We start from the raw sequence: 20,441 nt of genomic DNA on the forward strand, positions 1-20,441 counted from the left end.
CAAACTATGTTATTTTTGGACTAACATATCTTTATTTTAATAAATGGCTTGTGCACAGAAACCCCATATTGTAAGGCAAGGGTAGAAAAAATATGCCACTGGATTCTGACTGGGGAGCTGTGGCTCAGTGAGTCAGATATTGGCTTGCTGACCGTGAACATTAATTGGGAGTGGTGCAGGACGGAGGGCCTGGCAAGTGACACCTTATATTCAATCGTATGGTAGGGAAAACCGAATTCCTGTGTACACATTGACGGCCATGTCAAGAACCCTTGACAGTTGAAATTCGAAAAAAGAGTAGACTGTAGTGTAACTGTCCGGGCAAAATTTTCCTTTTAGCACACTCTATGAGGTATAACCATCTTGATTAGCCCTGCCTGATTTCAAGCACATGTTTTTAGACCACTTTGCTACCCAACGAACAATACAAATCTAACATGTAATACCTGTAAGACATAACCACACACAATCAAACAGTAGTAAAGATATACAAACCTTGTGAACCTTGTGTTTCTGAGTCCCCAGATTGACTACCAGCTGGGGGAATATACGTAATTTTAAAATTTAACTTAGACTGAAAATAAATAAAAAACATTATTCATTACTATAAATGAATATATTATGGTGCTGAAATATCTAAATAATAATTTAATCAATTACAGTTTATGGATGGCTATATCAATTTAGGGTCTTTACATAACTTTGAGATCTATTGGAGTTGTTTATTACTGTGATGCAAATATTTTTTATCATACATCTTCAACTATATACATGTACAGAATGCTTCAACAATGGTAACAGCACCATATATAGAGTCTAGCATGATAAATTCTTTAAAAACTCACAATTATCTTCAATAACTGCAAGTAGGGTGTGGGTGTAGGCCAAAAAATTGTAATCAAAATTTACAATAGTCAATCTAACTTAAAGGAGCTAAATCCCTAATATTTGGGACCTAGAAATTGACACAAATGGGTCGCAATGCACATAATGTAATATGAATGTATATAAATTGATTTACATTCAATCGTTTCTGTTTTTACTCTAATATCAAATCAGTTGTGTTCGGCAAAATACGTCAGAAGTCTCAATCGAATGACAATCGCTAGCGTCTGGTTATTCAAATTTACACTGATAGCATTTATTGAGCATGCTCTCCAGATAAAAATATGTTGTCACCGTTTGACATGACTTGTGGAATATGTTTAGCTTTGTTCTTCAAGTCCCTTTTTACAAATTGCGCTGAAATGCATTATGGTACACGATTTGTGTTCCAATGGTAAAATGTTTATTTTGTCTTAAATATTGGATATAAGAAGCCCATCTTTTCCCAGTAAAATCACAACATCAATGTTGATTTAAATTGACAAATAATTCGTGTTTTCAATGTCGAAGACTTTGGATGATATTGAGTTAGAGACTTAGCTACATGTACATGTAGTTTAAACCACATTAACAGTAGTTTATAACCCTTTTCTACTCGCTGACCCATTGGGACAATTTGCAGATCTCTGAGCCCCACACAACAAACATCTGCATTTACTCTGTTCAGTCAGAAAACTAAGTTTATTTAATCCAGGTTCTAAATCATGTTTAAGGAAGCTGATTTCTGGACGACTTTCTGGACGTATAAGATTGTAACAGGGGGTTGCTTTAATAAGCAGAGAATTTATTACATTGAATATAATATTATCATAAAGATTCTATTGCTAAAAATTATATATTATTTATTACCTGATGTGGTCTGCCATTAGCATCTAACAGATTTTCACTGAGGGTTTTAGATTGAAGACCACCACGTGTTAAGTCACCTAACTTTACCTTTAGTGTTCCTAATAATCTACAATGTATAATAAATACATATTTATAATCATTTAATAATCAGTGGTCCTAATCTACAATACATAATAAATACATTTATATAATCATGTTATCATCAGGGGCATAACTGGGAAAGCATTATCAAATTATAGTACCCTGTCACAGTAGGAATCAAAAATGAAGAATTCTCAAAATCTGTGCCACATTCAAGAGCAAATTTCAAATTGATCTAAATTCTTACACCTATGTAAGAATGTTTTTCGAATGTGGTTCAATTGCTACCCAAATACTGCCCAAAGTCTGGTCAGAGAGTACTGCTTCTTCAGCTGGTCACCGGTCTTGCCCATCTCCCTGGTCTTCTTTTCCAACAGTGAATCGTTCAGTTCCTTCTTCATGTAGTTTTGAGGGTTCTTGTTGTGGAGGTAATCTTGCTTGGGGGCCTAAAGCCAGACAACTATCTCCTGCTCCTCAGTGAAGTCAGCCATCCCCAGCTCTCTTTTGTGCTTCTTCTGGGACTTTGCAGCCTTACTGGAAGGATGCTCATCACTGTCACAAGAGTACTGCACTGCTGACTGATGGACCTCATTCACTATGTCCATCTGGGAAGGTGCTGGGGCATCTTCAACAATAGAAGCATGTTCTTCGGGGCCTTCTTGGGCTACATCACTGACCATGGAGGAGTTCTTAACTGTGACAGACCCACGTCTTTGGCAATATGATGTGATGTTGACCAGGTGACAACTCAATGCAGAGCAATCAAATTCATGTAAAGCGATATCTACTGAAGAATGTATTATTGGGTGATAAATGATTTTAACACAAATATATCCAATATAAGTTACTAAATGCTGCTTAAACAATTTATGTAAGATTTTGCTGTGAGTTATAACGCAGTTATTTCCCTTGTAAAAGAAATTTCAATAATCCGACCACCAGATTAGTCACTTTTAACATGAACATGTCAAATGACTAGAAGTTAATGATGCATCACGTCTCACATGATAAAAACTAACAAACAAGTTATGCAATGAAAACAATAGCTTTCATTCATAATCTTCATGTCTTGTAAACAACTTCCTCACGATGAGTCAACATAGTCTTAAAAGATGCTAAAAGAATACCCACTCAAATAGTTAAAGATGCATTATGTAATAGCTTGATCTTCTGCACAATGTTACATAGATTATAATTTAGTTATTTATTTACATGACAAGCCCCTAATCAACTCTCTAGGCTATTAATTAATGGCTGGGATATTCAGTGGATTATAACTCCTGCGTCATTTAATCAGCTTAGTTAAAATGGGAAACTAAGACTTTGTTTTTTATCGTAGCAATGACATTTTTATTGAAATGAAATTTGTAATGTTTTCATTCATGTTAGTACATGTTATTGGAACCCAACAACAACTCCATAAAATTAATCAAACGCTATGGTAGTTTTGACGGTCTTTATATCGAAAAAACAAATATTGTCCAGCTCTCTACATCATATGTAAATAATCTTAATTATAATATTAGTTCATATCGTACAAAAACAACATTTTTAGCAAGTCTTTGATAGATCTGTGAACCTAGTGATGGTCCGATAATCGGTTTCAAAGTCAGTATTGGCCGATACTCAGTCATTTTGCAAATACTGGAGTCGCCGATATCTGTTTAAAAGAACTTGGCAAAAAAACTCTAAAATATTATTTGAGTTGTGAACAATTAAATCATTAATTTGCTTGACACTCGGTACGATTATTTTAGTTGCCTTATTCACACATTTTTCGAGAGTTTGAGTCTCTTGAGAGTTTGGGTCTCTCAACAATGCGGTTTTTTTAAGAACACTGTTTCTGCGCATGTGCAAACAGACATAAATATACAACACTGAAACTGATAAAACATGCCACTGGAATATGGAATAATTCCATTGCATGATGATCAAAAAGATAGAACTAGAGAATGCAGCAGTATGTCGTGCAGACCTCTCTTTGATCCCATTTCAATGCATGTTGATATTGTACGTCATCATGAAGGGATTTTATACAAGAAATAAGAGATCACAAACTTGAACAACAATGCCCATTTAGGTTTTCAATTTTTTATATAAAATTTATAAACTATGAAATAAACAACAGTCCTTTTTTCATTATAATTATATCGCAAAATTGTCTGAAAATATTGCGATATCCGTTTCCAAGGATATCGCCCACCTCTACCCAAAATTGCACAAAACGATGCCAAAACTTAAACATGCCCTTCATCCACACAAGAAAACTTGCACCTTCAGTGCTCACTACATGACCTGCAGTCATTCAAACTTGAGCACCCACTTAGAAAAATCCTGGCATAGTGCATTAGTAATTTTACTTTGATCGATATCTCAAACCCACATGTATTGAGAAAGTTATAGTGACGTAAACAAATGACAGTTGTGTTTTTAATAAAATAGTAAACTGATATTGTCAACACCTGCTTTAAAATCAATACAACTATTCTAGAATATAAATATCATAGCAGAATAAATACATCCTATATCTGTTGTCTAGAACAATACATTTTTTTGTTTTATTCAATATCTATATGGTATGTCCAGTATTAAAGGAAGGATTTCACAGGGGTAGCAGTTGAATTTGTCTTCTTCGTTAGCCTACCTGTCATAAAAATTTAAAGATGGCTATAGCTAAAGTTATGAATTATTTATTTATTGATTAAGAGGCAATGAAAAATTTAACATGTTAAAATAATAATATTTCTAAGGACAAGAGATAATTGTAAGGTTGCTTGGCAACAAAGCATACGTCACTGACGGGTCGTCCAAGCTGTCAACAAGTGTTGTCATATCTTTTCTTTGATTAAGAGTGTTTACCCATCAAGTAATTATCAGAAATCATAAGAATTTAGTTGTTGAAATTATTGGATATTGTTGGAAATCAATAGGATTCTTCATCTCATGGCTTTAAACACTGTGTGTTAATTTCAAGTCAATCAGATGATAACTTGGGTCTCTAAGCGTCCACATAAATGTGAATATCAATCAGATATTAAGTTCAGTCTCCAGCTAAGATTGTCCACAATTAATCGCGTATGCCGGATACTAGACAGACTGACAGAAAGGGATAACGACAATAAACAACCACATTTCAATTTAGGCATATAAAAATGTAGCTGCAATTACCATTCATAGAACTGTTGAGATTATCTGAAGTATTTATTGGTAATTTGTTAAATGAGAAAACTGATCTAGTTTTTACCTGTTTCTACCAACCCGTTCCCAATCTTTGATTTCTATAACCACTTCATCGTTACTGCTAGCTGGTACTCCTTGTAAATCAAAATCTAATGTCTGAAATAAAAGATGAAGATGTTTTATTAAACATTCAACTTCATTTAATTGCATTTCATCTATATTTCTCATACCTGTGCATGTTGCACAATAATGTCAAATGGTATTGTTAAAGATGAATCGCAACATTTGTTCATTACATGCACTGCATAATTTAGCAGAAGATGTCTTACATGTACAGGGTGACACAAAAAAAAACGTTCATCAATAAAAATCGAATAACTTCCAAAATTTTATTTAGATTAACACAAAAATTCAGCTACATTAGGTTAGGTCTATGTAGCAGACATCTCCAAAGTTTCAAGTCTGTACCACAAAAACTCTTTGTTTAACTGGCGCTCAAAAAATGTGCTCTAAATGAGCTCCCCGGTGGTGCAAGCACATTTGGATCCGGCGGGCAAAGTTCTCAATGACCCTCCCACATTCTTCCCTTGGGATCGCTTTTATTGCTGCTGTGATTGCTGCCTTCAGATCAGGGATAGTCTGGGGGTTGTTGCCATACACCCTGTCCTTAAGGTATCCCCACAGATAAAAATCTGGGGCGTTCAAGTCCGGTGAATGCGGCGACCACTCCGGGTCACACCTGCGGCTGATCAGTCGGTCAGGGAAACACTGCTGTAGCCATGCCAATGATTCATTTGAGGTGTGGGGGGTGGCACCATCCTGCTGGAACCACTGGAGGTCCCTGAAGACCCCTCTTCGTCGACCAAGTTTAGGTGATGAACGCTTTTTTTGTGTCACCCGGTACAATACATGTCAGGTAAAGATGTCTCAGACGATAAAAATAATCTCAAAATTCAGTAGCAGAGAAGTCCACCAACAACTTAAAAAAAAAATTCCCAAATCTATAATCGGAACGACACAAGCCAATACTACTGTCCAATACTACTGAGAGAGAGAGAGAGAGAGGGGATTTACTCAAGACTAACTCTGTCACTTGGCAGGTCTTTATTCAATAAATAGCTTGTGCACAGAAGTCTTTAACAATGCCTCAGATTACAGAAATGAATTGAAATGTACATGTATACAAGGGACCTCGGTTTTCGTCCTATCTGAAAGACTAGATACATGTAGCTGTCCTTGTCAGGCCCTCTGTACGGCACAAGGGGAAACCACATCACAAAATCCTGATAACTTTCTCGGCCAATGCAGGGATCAAACAGGGGACCCCCAGGCTTGCAAGCCAGCATTTTACCCACTTAGCCACCATAATCAACAACACATGTGTTAGAACACCCTGCACACCAACTCCCCCACCCACCCCACTGTCCCCCACACCAAGGCCACAACCCATAACTGAAATACCACAGATCAGATTCAACATTTCAACTCATTTAAATATTTGATTACAATCATGTTACATGTACTACAATAAGATTGCACTTGTCAAAGCATTGTTCAAATTCTTCCTCTCTTCTCCTTTATCATAGAAGAATTAAATTTACTTTCTTAAAGCATTATTTCCCATCCCTATTCTCTTTTATGATAAAATAATGAGCTTGACCATATTGCTTGTATGTCTCCTTACATGTCCTTTGTTAAATCATAATGTGCCCCTCCCTATTCTCCTTTATCACAGAATAAAGGGCCTGAACATGGTACATGTATCTCTCCATAGATTCCTTTCTCCAAAAATTATGTCCTATACATGTACTCCTTACTTGAACAAGTTACGCATGAATGTCTCTTTAGATTTCCTTTCTCAAAGCATTATGTCCCCCTCGTTTGTGATAAAATAATAAGTCTGAACATGGTACATGTTTCTCTCCTTAGATTTCCTTATTAAAAGCATTATGTCCTACATGTACTCCTTACTATCCTTTTTCAGGACTTGAACAAGTTATGCATGGATGTCTCTTTAGATTTCCTTTCAAGTGATTATAATGCATCCCCCTCCTTTGTGATAAAATAATAGGCTAAAACATGTAATTACATGTATGAGAGAGAGAGAGAGAGAGAGTGAGAAATGGGGTTTAACGTCCACTCGACTCAAACTAGGTCATTTCGGGACTAACTTATGGTTCAATTTTATTTTAATAATTCGCTTGCGTGTAGGGGTCTTTAGCAGTGGGAGGAAATCGGAGGACCCGGAGAAAACCCACGCGGTTGGAATTACATGTACCGGTATGTCTCCTTCGATTTCCTTTCTCAAAGTATTATATCCCTGTCATTTATCATAGAAAAAAGGGCTTGAACATGTTACATGTTAGATTTCCGTTCTCATTAAGCATTATCTCCCCTCCCTCCTTATTTTCCCTTTCATCAAAGAATACAAGATTTAAATTTAAATTTATTACTTTGTAATGTGCTTTACACCATAGTATACAATATATACCTATTGATTATAAATCTGTATATAACAAGTACAATTAACCACAGCTGTTATTATTCAAATTTAATCTTTCTCTTCAGTTAGAATTTATTGATATAAGTATATGAATATTTAAAAGTTGGGGAAACAGATTTTAGTATAAGAATAAAAGCGTAAAAAAAAATCAAATCATATTGATGTCTGCCTTCCGCAATAGTAAACTCGTTTTATTGAGGTTAAAAAATTTGCGTAAAGGTGTCAAATCAATAATACACAATATTGTAACAAAAAAGTAACTGTTTTTACGTCTTGTTATAATATGTGTTGAATGCTACAGAGGATAATGTTGAACAGAGAGCAGAATTTCTGCATATTCTCGGCCATGAAACAGATTGTAATGCCGATTTCAAGAAAATACCCTGGTCATTTCAAGACAAACACTTCAGTTATTTTGTTGTATAGGTGTATATGCAATGCTAGGGATGATTTCGATCTATTCTTCACTGAGGCACAGATTGTAATGACGTTTTGTTAACACAATACCTCTGTTATTTCGAGACTAACATATAGTTATTTTGTGATATGGCAATACTTGGGAGGATAATTTGCAGAGAGCTGCATTTCCGCCTAGTATTCAACCAAGCATGGACCGAAATAATGGCGACAATATGTATCGACCGTTGTTACAATACCCACCTCTGCTTGTCGCGAACTAGTTCGAATTCACAAGACCTTAATTATAACCACCCCAAACCAATTAGTTTGTCACATTTATTGCAGGGTTGTATCCACAAGATCTTATGACCATTCATACTCTTCTATCCCCACCCCACCCACTCCCTCTGATAAATATGGTATGACAATTCAAAGCTGCAGTATTGTATTTTTATAAAGAGGTTTATAGCAGTATAAACATCATTGATAAACTATTAAACATATAGTTAAGTATCCCACACCCTTATATACCGTTATCTGATATCACTGTATATACACCAGTAAAAGTATATACATATATCTCCTATATGTCCCACCTACAATTAACTAAACATAAAACATTCTTTTCTAGGTCATCTTACCTCTAACTGTTCCCCAATGTGTGTATCTTTATTGTTTTTATGTGATATTTTATAACATTTATTAAATTTATAAGTAAGATACATACATTAAAAGGTTGTAAAATACAGATGTGATGACATTCTTTGATGTTGGGGTATCATTATTTAAAATAATGGTACAGGCAATGTGCCAAGCGTACATTATTTATACTAGTTAAAATTTTGGCCCTGTGTGACATATTTCATTCTGTTGTTTCAAAATATTACTTAAAGTCTCACATAATCTATTATTTTATTGCACAGATTTAACCACCGAATAATAGGTCTGTTTAAAACCAATAGCCAATAGTCAATTCATTAATTACATACTCAAACATTTTTTTCTAGAAATACAACTGCTCGTCCCTGATTAGCCTCAGTGGGAAATGCTCATTATATAACCCAGTCGATGTATTCAACTAATGAACATTTTACCTCATTTAGCAACAGATTTATTGTGTTCCAAAAAGTGTGCCAGACAGACAGAACGACCAACAAACAAACCAATCTTATTAGTCTCCAGCTTTCTTTGAAATGAAATGGGGTTTAATGTCCTACTGTTCTGCTCTGACTCGGATAATGGAGACCGGCATACACATCACACGGCTATGAAGAGAATTTTGTCCCAGACAGTGGTACTATTCCTACACTTACATCGAATTCCAACTGCCAAGGGTTCTTGTATGTGCATTCCACACGGGACATCAGATTTTCGTCCCATCTGAAGACTATACATGTACCTTGTCCCTAGCCCGGCTGTATGTCCTGCACCACTTACAAAGACAAATCCCGCCGGAAAATGCAGATGAACTTTCTCGAACCAACACCAGGATCAAACACGGGTCATCCAGGTTAGCAAGCCAATTGTCTTACTCACTGACTCACCATGGCTCCCTCCATTCTTTGAAAGGTGGAGGACAAAATTAAAGGGTGCACACAGAATCATGTATTATTTTAAAATGTTCTATAAACAAACTAATTTCATGTGAATGTCAGCTGTGTTTTGTATTTTGGAAGTTTATTGGTTGTAGCTCTGAGCCTGATCTCTAAATTTATGTTCAAATGCCCAAAAAAATCATTTTTTACAAGTATGCTAATTGAAAGCAAAGTAATTACTGAACCTTTCTTTAAAAAAAAAGCTTGCTACCTGTCTTTAAGATAGCTTTATTTTTGAGCTGGCTTATGTTAGCCATCTGAATAGGGTGACTAATTATAAGACAAGGCAGGTTTTAGCTGTTTTAGGAATGTATGAAACAGGGTTTAATGTTTTACTTTTCTTCATCTGGCTATGAGGGAAATTATAAAAGAACTGCTGTCAAGGTTTTTACATGCACATCAACATGTCTACAGGACCTAGGTTTTTTTTTTGTACCATCCGCGGTGAACAACTAGGTGTTGTCCTTGCCAGGCCCTCTACATGTATGTGATGCAGAGGTGGAAATCAGAAACAGAAAGGCGCAGAATGTTGAAAATTGATAGGGTTCATCCGCTCATGAATCCAATGTTTCCCGCAAAATATATAAAAGACTTTAAATCAGTAGTTCTCAACCTTTTTTTGCCAACGGCACACCTTGGAACATATGAAAAAATAGCGCACACACCTGGCTAAATAATATACGAAAAATATTTGAATTTTGCAAAATAAAAACATGGCAACTTATAGACGGCATACAAATGTAGACACTGACTAGTCATAGACACATAGAATGACTCAAACTGAATAAAGAAAATCACAGCTATGAACTTACCAGTAGACACTAGTGAATACTCAATTGGGCTCACGTGGTTTTTCACATTTTCTTAGTGTGCCGTTCAAAATTTCGCGGCACACAGGTTGAGAATCACTGCTTTAAATCATCCACAATTTTATTTACGCCACAGTGGACGGGCAGGGGTGGGGAGTATCCAGGAATAAACTGACCAATTTAAATTGCATTGGTACATGTACATATTATTCAACAACCTTGATTCCTTGAAAAAATTCAAATGTTTTCTATGTGAGTGTTACAGCTTATTTACGAAACTGCCCAACACAACTGCACTCTAGACCACCGCTAACCACCGGAGTGACAGAACTAATATACAGTCTTTAAAGATACTTTCCCCGCATACAAACTGTGTGATTTGATGATATACATGTATTTGGACTAAAAAATCCATCCCAAACCTTTGTATACATGTAGGCAGGTAAATTCTTCAAGCTATAAATAAACTGATGTTAAAGGCCATGTTTGTCATCTTGCTTGTTTGAGTCCATTTTTCAGAATGTATTTTTCATTACTTAGTCCATTTACCATACATATTGAGGCCTAAGTAGATTCCTAACTATTTTCTGTCAACAACTTTTTCTGCCATTTCATTGCAGAGACTTTTGTACGTTGAAACCCCTCAATGTTCCCAAAACTTCCTAACCATTTGATCAAGAAATAACAACCGATCCCTGAGTCAAGCAGTGGCGGCGCCAGCCGTCGGTGATTGGAGGGGCAAAGCTGGGGCAAAGTCCAAGGTTAAGGGGGCAAAGGCACAAGCTTCAACTAGGGGTAGGGGGCACCGATCGACGAGATAAATAGATCTGACCAGATACCTTCCGTCGCCTGATCACTAGTTTATCCGACTAGAGAACAAAATGTCAAACGAACGGACTTGCGAACCTCAACGAATTCCCCTTGTGAATGCCAAAGTAGCGAGTCAATTGGGGACCTCACCAAGAAAATTTTGAAAAATAGACTGTCGGAAATGCTCTACAACATGCAAGTTTATGACTGAGTGGGGATGTGGGATTTATTCACCGTAGAAGGTTTTGATTACCGAAACGTATCACAAATACTTTTTTTTATTTTCTAAAATTATTGGGGGGGGGGGGGGGGAAACAGAGGGCAGACCAGATTGCCCCACCCCCCCTGGCGCCGCCACTGGAGTCAAGCCACCACACTATAAGCTGGCAGACAACAGTTCGGTTGCCAGTTAGTAATACCCTGACATTTTTGCCCAGTGCTTGCAGCATAGGTGTTTTTCATGTAATCCAGTATATTTCTAGTACGATTGGGTGTCTATACTTTCCATACATGTACCAAATTTGCCATACTTTTATTGGAAATAACCACCCGATAAATACTTTCTGGACAACGTATCTTTAAATAGTTTCCAGATATTCAAGTGACTTGGATGGTTTGAGGCACATGTTTGAACAGTCGTTTCTGACAGTTTGGGGCAATAGTGGATGCAGTCGCTCTAGGTGGTTTAAGTGCTAAATGTTTCATAAAGATAAATCATTTAATCAATATCAAGTAATCTATATGTCAACCAGACTTCAGTCCCTTTCAATTTAAAAAAAAACCACAAACAATGACTGGTAACAAACTTCTTAAAAAAATCTTTAAAGTTTTAAAAGAATTTTCCAGCTATTATTTTAAAACAAGCTTACTCATTGTCGAAACATTTCTTTATTCATCATGGCCTTAAACCAAGAAACAATTTAATACATATAAAACAATAGTGGGCTAGACTTGTAAACAAACAAAGATGGACAATCTATCATGCTTTCATGGATAACAAATAGCAATATTGCTTCAACTCTGAAACCTCATATAATCTTATTTATATCATCCTTTAAAGATACATTCCCGGGTACAAACTGGGTGATTTGATGATATATTTGGACTAAAAACATATTCAAACTAATTAATTTATCATAATTTTGCTTCAAATCCTTCTCAAAAAAATGCAATTGTCAGGGAATACCGGCTATAAAAACTCGTTCAAAAGAGGTCATGTTTGTGTCACATGACACAACGGGTGCGATGTTGGAGTCTCGAGAATTCATTGCATACAAAAGACGATGTTGCGTTTATCACTGACTATTTATTACAAATATCGAAGTCTAATTAAATTCTCGGATTATCCACTGCCCGCGTCTTTTTCCGTGATTTTTATCTCAGAAAGTCGTGTACGTCTAACTCTTCATAAACTTTATCAACATGTACATCAAGCGCTCAATCTCCGCGTGCAACCTTCGACGTCACGCGTGCAGACACTCCTAATTGTCGGGCTGTCGATTAGGGAAACCCGTACATTTTTGTCCTGTATGCACTCCATGAGGGTTTTTCAGGGAATCCATTATTTTTCTAGTAAGATTGGATATTTCTACTTTCCATATATACCAAAATTGCCATACTTTTATTGGACATAAGCATCCGATAAATACTTTTTTGGGAATGTAGGTTTAATAAATGTAATGTATTTATTCAACATAATGAAAGTTCTTTAAAACTGTGCATCAATGAAAAAGTTAAGGTGTATGCAATTAGGTGACAAGAGGGAGGGATTGAGGGGGGGGGGAGAGAGAGAGAGAGAGAGATGTGTTTAACATAGGTCATTTCGGGCTTAACACATGGCTCAATTTTATTTCAATAATTTACTTGCGCGTAGGGGTCTTTATAAGTAGTGGGATTTAACTGGAGGACCCGGAGAAAACCAACGAGGTTAGACAGGTGACCCTACTCCTTGTCACATACAACCGGTGAATCGAAACCACGCCAGTTGACTCAATAAAAAACCTTATAATACAGCAATTACTCATTATTAAGACAAAAATCAAAAACATCCATTTTCACTTTTGACAGTGTATCTCTTTGCAAGTGAAATGGGGCCGTCAGATAAGCCGCCCATATGAACTGTTTATGTTCATGTGTAGGCAATTGGCCTGTTATTAACATACACTGGTTATCTCTAATAAAAACAGCAGTGCATTTCCACAGTTTTGTATTGTTTCTGAATATCCCCTACTTTTTTTGAAGAGTATATTTATTTTCAACAGTCAAGGGCTCTTTTACATGCAATTAATTTAACATCCTACTGTTCTGGAAAAACTGGGCTAATGAAGACTGCTATCGTGTTAAAAGGTTGGGGGGTGGTAGAGTGAAAGAGTAATGTGTACCTACATGTAATAGGATATTACACTTCAGCTATATCATATATTCATATTAATAAATACCATCCTGATTAAACATAAGTACAAATTTCAAGTATGGGTTGACACTGGAATGTAATGAGTAATCTTAAACTATTACATGTACTTCTGGCCACATTCATGCATACATACATGTATATATATTACATGTATAATATGAATGGTTATATAAACGGATAAAATGTAAAGGGAATACAGTCAATAAATATTTTTAAAAATTCAAAATATTTATATCAAAGACTGTTATTGAATAACTTAGCTATATAGAACATAATCAATTATATAATAATAATGGAATGAAAGTATTATTATTGACTTGGACACACATCAATATTTGAGTGAACTCAACAGAAATTGACTTAATATTAAAATGACTATATATTTGACTTTCATTTTGGCATGTTTCCCATTTTAAAGAAGATACGTTCTCTACAAAATGAAAGTAGTAAGCTCAGAATAAAAAAAACAAGAAATAAATTCTTATTTATCTACCATGTGGTTTGTTCCGATTCTGTATTTAAGATGTAAATGTATCTACATGTCTATGTATAATGCAGGTCTAATGTTACTTTTGTAAGATAATATTTAAAATATGTAGGCCACTAATTATAAACATGCAATAGAACACAATATGCATAATACAGATATATATATACACCTATTATACTTATCCACATAGAAAGCCACAGGTAGTCATAAATGAAGTTTGAGAAATATCCATTACGGAAAAGAATTGTGCAGTTAGTTTCGTGTTGTATTGTAGTTGTACACAAAAATACAACTTCTTGCTTGGTCTTTCCAATCAGTTTTAAAGTGAGCTTTTTGTGCACAACTGCAGTACATGTACCACATGAAACTGTGCAATCATTTTCCTTAATGGATATTTCTCAAATTGCATTTACATGTACGACTAACCTAAGTAATATTTTATGAATTTTACAATTCTTTAAACAAAGATTTGAATATTAAACGAATGTGAAAGAAATTAGTGCTAGATACACAAGATTAAATGATACCTGGGTTACAGTGTATGTTTAGGAATATCTTGCATTAAACTGTGCAATCATTTCCCTTAATGGATAATTCTCAAATTGCATTTACATATATGTATGAAATGCATTGATGTCAAACGAACAGCAAAATGATCCAAAATTTTATTGCCATGAATACACATGAATCTAGTTCAGACGGGGAAGTGTGCGTTGTACATCGGTTTTTACCCCATATATTGTACAACTATGTATATGTAAAGATACATGAATCATTTGCGTGAACAAACCTGTCATTGTTTTATTTAGAAAAAGATATAGGAAGTGATAAAATATTGTATGACATAAGATTTGTAAATTGCTAACAGATAATAATGAGTGAGGAATTCAACTGCGGAATACAAGTTTTCCCCAAAAATTCATATCTACATGTATATTTATGCATGTATTGTAATCAAATTCATATACAAATTGTCTAATAAGTTTGTCAATTTATATGTTTTTGATATGCTATTATCATAAAAATTGTATCTTTTAAACTAACTTCACATTTATAAATGTGTCATGAACGAGAGTATTTTGCCAAGGATGCAACATTACTCCCATTCACCATTGCTGTCCATTTTGGGATAATCTATAATACTGTGGTACATAGTCTTTATTTTAACAATTCACTTGTATTGCAGGTGCATTTAGAAGTGGGAAGTGGAAGGAAACTGGAGTAAGCACAGAAAACATGTGATCAAGATTAGGCAGAAACTCTTACTCCTGGTCACAGACTAGCACAGAATTAGACTACTCAGCCATCCAGCAAGCCTGCCGGGATATCACAGCTGGAACAAAGTGAATGATTTACATAAAAATATTTCATGTTAGTCCCAAAATTACCAAAATCGGTTGATGTGGGCATGTAAAAATTTACTATTTTCAGACATCAGACATGCATGCTAAGATTTCATATCTGGGGCAAGTGAATGATTGACATAAACATATATTTCATGTTAGTAGCAAAATTACCTAATTTGAGTGGATGTGGGCGTATAAAAATTGATCATCTTCCACATTAATTTTGCATCAGTGCTTTAATACAATCAGTCATCAGTAATTTATTCAAGTAGTCTAATTAATGCTTAAATATGTCGGGAAATCAATAATCATGACATTATAATTAGTCAGATAATTAATACAGATTGGCCAGTTATAAATAAATATCTACATACAGATGTAACTATAAGTTCACATACATGTACCGTATATATATATATATACACACATATATAATTATATAAAATAACCCAGGCAAGAAGAATGAAGGGATTGCACACGCCTTCATAATTATTTTGATTTTTTAATAAAAGAATTAGAAAATCCTTCACAATTATTCTGATGGAGAATGAAAGAGTTTCTAATCCTTTATTATTGATTCAAAGCCTTAAGGGATTGTATGGCGGGGATGATTTAAATCCATTTAAAATCTTAGCAATCCGATGGTCTAGAAGAGAGCTTGTCATGTGAATAAATGTCTAAATTTGAAGCCAGAAGAAAGTTTAAACTTTTAAACGGTCGTAGCTTTATATAATCTATTGGCTAGTTTATTTTCATAGTGCATCCAGTGATTAAACTGAAACATGATCATGAAATGGTGTTTAACGTCCCATTTTTCTGTAGCAACAAGGCTAATGAAGATGGGAAATACGCATACAGTGCACTATCAGGGGAATTTTGCCCAGACAGCGGCACTATGGCCTAATTTTTTTAATTGTCAAGGGTTCTTTTAACATGCATGCTATTGCTAATGTGTAAAAGAGACTTCAGAGTTTCGTCCCCTTCAAATGAATCATGATCAAATACGAGTTATAATATATAAGTTATTTATGATTGTTTAAATATTGTAAACAGTTGTGGAGTATAGAGTAGTGGATATCTAAATGATATATAGTCCAGTAATCAATTCTATACTGAATTACCCTTTCTTGATATGATAGATAAATAAACTTTGTCTCCTAGTGTGTGAAACATTCATTTATAGCCCAATTTGAAGAATGGCAAAGAAGTCTGTGTGTATGAAATAGCTTTATTTACGATAATGTTTGCTTCTTAAAAGTGATATTTTTGAGCCAGCGTCTTAAAAGTGATTTTGCTAAAAATGAAAGTAATAAGTAATAATTATTTACAAACGTAACTAGCAGATATTACATGCAGTAATAATTGTATTTGCATACATGTATATATACAAGAAATAAACAGAAAAACAAACATGGCAGAGACATTCTATTCCCTTTGTTTATACTCCCAACTATATATGTACACCCAGACAACAAAATTTAAAGGAGCTAAATCGCTAATATTTGGGACCTATAAATTGACATAAATGGGTCACAACGCATATAATAATGTAATATGAATGTATATAAACTGATTTACATTCAGTCGTTTCCATTTTTACTCCAATTTTAAATCAGTTATATTTGGCGAAATGCGCTAGAAGTCTCAATCGAATGGCAATCTCTAGTGTCTGGTTATTTCAGTCTACACTGATAGCATTTTTTGTGCATGCTCCCCAGGTAAGAATATGGCGTCACTGTTTGACATGACTTGTGGAATATGTCTGACCTCGTTCTTCGAATCTTTTGTTACAAATGGCACTGAAATGCATTATGGTACACGATTCGTGTACCAGTGGTAAAATGTTTATATTGTCTTAAATATTGGATATCAGAAGCTCATCTTTTCCTGGTTGATTTAGAGACTTAGCTACTTTAACCAGAAGGCATTTCAATAATATCTAATCCATTCATATATATATATATATACTCCCACTTTTGTAGGTACACAAGGATTGTAAAACTATGGTAAAACTTAACCAGAAGCCATTTAAATTTTATATATTATGATCCCAGCTTGTTAAACTACACATATTGTATGTACACCCAAACTACCAAAACTAGAAGCCTACATCCGCAGTCCTACTACATGTTAAAATTAAGTGTGTAACTGTACAAAGGATGAATCTGACTACTGGTACATGAACATACCTACACCACAACATACACTTCAGTAACATAAGTTTGCTTTCATCCCACACAATACTAACTGACCTATTTCTCCTGACTAAAAACCTAGCAAGATTTAATCAATGATCAATCTTCTACAATAAAAGACCATCTTTTATTTATGTGTGTAGTAGAGGAGTTTATATATTGTGTTTACAAGTTTCTACTAAAAAGATCAACCTTCATTTTATTAAACATTCTTATGATCAATGATTTATATATATATATAAACATAACCCAACTTCCATAAACCAAACGGTTCAAAATGTTATCAAATAAATCTACTTTAATCATTTTTAGTCTAACAGTAATTTTTATTTTTAAGGTAGCTTGTCTTCATGTTGGGGTCGAATTATCTTTCTATTTATGTTCTCAAAGTAGCACCTGACAGTACACTGAACATGTGTACATGTACATGTTTGGTCTGTAGTGCATGCATATATTACATTATTTTATGTAAAAAAAACTCTTAATTAAATTGCATATTTTATATCATTATAATGGATCCAGTACTTCATGAAAAATAAGGCATTTAACAAATTTTAATTAAGTATTATTAACTACAAAAGCAAAAATAATTCTTCAATTCAACCTTTATTATAAAATAAACACAATTTTAATGTGTAATAAATATTAATTATTGTATTTTTAAAACATCACGACTGCTGTGAATTATATAAAATACATTTAGTAACAATAATAGTGAGCTCTATGTATATTGCGCACATTCAGTCAAAGTTAATATGCATATATAAATAGTAATCAATAAATAAATTCAGTCAAGCTTACATGTTTATTATATGTTTATCCTTATCTATGAAAATTGGGACATTATGTAAGATAAATGTATGTTTAAAATTAATAGAAGATAGTGTCAAAAGATACGAAAATTACTAGTAAAATCAATACAATTCCATTTCATAGTCAGTTAAGCTCTTTAAGAAGTGTTACAAACATATAAAAATCCCTTTTAAAATAATAAAACTCTATTTTGTAGTCAGTTAATTCTAGTGTTGAAAAATAGGAAAAGTTCTTTAAAATAAAATAAAATTTCACATTATAATCATTAAAGCTCTTCAAGACAACTTTATAAAAATTAAGAGTAATTCTATGCACATTTTGGGTATATATAGTTTTATATTTATCACATCATTTATGTAAATATACATATATATTTATCTATAGATGTGTGTTATTGATTTGCAATTTCTGAATGTATTTGTAGATTGAAAGAAATATTTCTTTATGACCTCCTGGTACTACTATTCAATCAATTTGCTTGTGTATTATGGATACTATTGAATAAACTATATAACATTATTCATCATTATACAATGTTGCATATTTTTCTTGACAAAGCTATAGTTGTGAGTACTTTTAATTCATTGTACATGTATATAATGCTTTAAGTCATATTAACAAGTGAAACCATGTGTAAATGCCTTTTGTTTTTAGTGTGCTTGACAAAGCTATAGTTGTGAGTACTTTTAATTTATTGTATATGCTTTAAGTCATATTAACAAGTGAAACCGTGTGGAAATGCCTTTTGTACATGTATAGAAGGGCTTATACTGCTTGTTTTAAACTCAGGGATAAAGATAATATATGATGTTATATACGTCTCAGTGAATATCTACAACTCCCAGGTATAAATCGCCTGAGGTTATATTTATTTGCCCGGCTTATAACGCCACACTTTACCGACACTGTATGAGTTATCGGCATACCTCAACACCAAATTCTCACTATCCTAAACCTACCTCATTCCAAGTTGGATTAAGCTCCGATTTGACAACTTGTGTTTTCTTTTTCTGTCCTGCAAGTACAAAATATTAAAACATAAATGATAACAAAAGTAATTCAGGTTTCATCAATTATTGATAGACACCGCTGTCATTTTTTTCTCGCATTTTTGTCGGTATGCGAACTTTGTTTACATGAATGAATACTCATCATACATAATGCCGGTAGCCTTACCTTGAAACAACACGGATGCGTAAGGATCGCATTGACCAAATGTTTCTGGGTTAGGAACATTTGTAGCGCCAATTACAACAAGTTTTAAAGACATTGTTGAATTGTTTTATAATTTTGCTACAATTCCCTTGCTTTTAAGTATCCATACTCGACTTTTAACATCCGACAAACTTGTGCAGACAGTTCATCAAAACACTACCGCACCCTCAACCTTTTGGGAATTATGGGAATTTATAAGAGCGATAACTCTATTTAACAGCCCACTGTTGTCGCACCTGCCCAATTTAGTAATTAGTTCACGTTTGAGATAACCCGATTATAGATTTCACATAAATGTCACAATTTATAATGTTTTTTATGATATAGAATTGTAGTGCAATGAATTACAAAGTTGATAAGCTACCTAACTCTACGTCATGCAAATTCTATGATAACAATCTCTCTAAAACGAGTTCTTAATATTATATCAAAAATTTACCTTTTTTAAGCGGCGAATATTTATGTCAAATAAATTGTACTTTTTAGTATACTGATGAGAATGTCGTTTTAAAATAATTATCGTAAAATCATAACATATCTTTGTTTTGTTTTTTTCTTTGTGTTGTTTTTTTTATTTGTTCGTTTTGGGGTTTTTTTTCTTTGCGGAGGGGGGGGGGATTTTAAAGACGAAGGTGAACAATTCATCCTCGGATTCCAGGAAAGGCAATTATTATAGTGTATTGCTGCATATTGCTTTTGTATTCGAAATTATGATTTAAACGTTAATTAACGCCAAATAAATGGTATTGTTAATTACGTTTTACACTAAACGGGGGACGGCACAGTTGGCATGCTCATCGCTATGTTCCGTTTGATTAGACCTAATTAATCCCACTAAAGAGGGATTTCTGGGGCCAT

General features: G+C 34.1%; 1 protein-coding gene across 1 annotated transcript in view; it reads right to left on the reverse strand.

The window, feature by feature from the left end:
* LOC126815120 (myoferlin) overlaps window positions 1-19,753 on the reverse strand; it is a 52,752-nt gene extending 32,999 nt beyond the window's left edge. The window contains exons 1-5 of the mRNA XM_050540660.2: window positions 19,545-19,753; window positions 19,328-19,383; window positions 5,060-5,151; window positions 1,735-1,840; window positions 496-574 (exon numbers count right to left, since the gene is read on the reverse strand). Coding sequence (XP_050396617.2) covers window positions 496-574; window positions 1,735-1,840; window positions 5,060-5,151; window positions 19,328-19,383; window positions 19,545-19,638 — 427 coding nt within the window. The 5' untranslated portion in view covers window positions 19,639-19,753. The remainder of the gene's footprint in view (window positions 1-495; window positions 575-1,734; window positions 1,841-5,059; window positions 5,152-19,327; window positions 19,384-19,544) is intronic.
* Window positions 19,754-20,441: the final 688 nt, after the last annotated feature.

This window comes from Patella vulgata, chromosome 3 (assembly GCF_932274485.2).
Source record: "Patella vulgata chromosome 3, xgPatVulg1.2, whole genome shotgun sequence".
Classification (NCBI taxonomy): Eukaryota; Metazoa; Mollusca; class Gastropoda; family Patellidae; genus Patella; species Patella vulgata.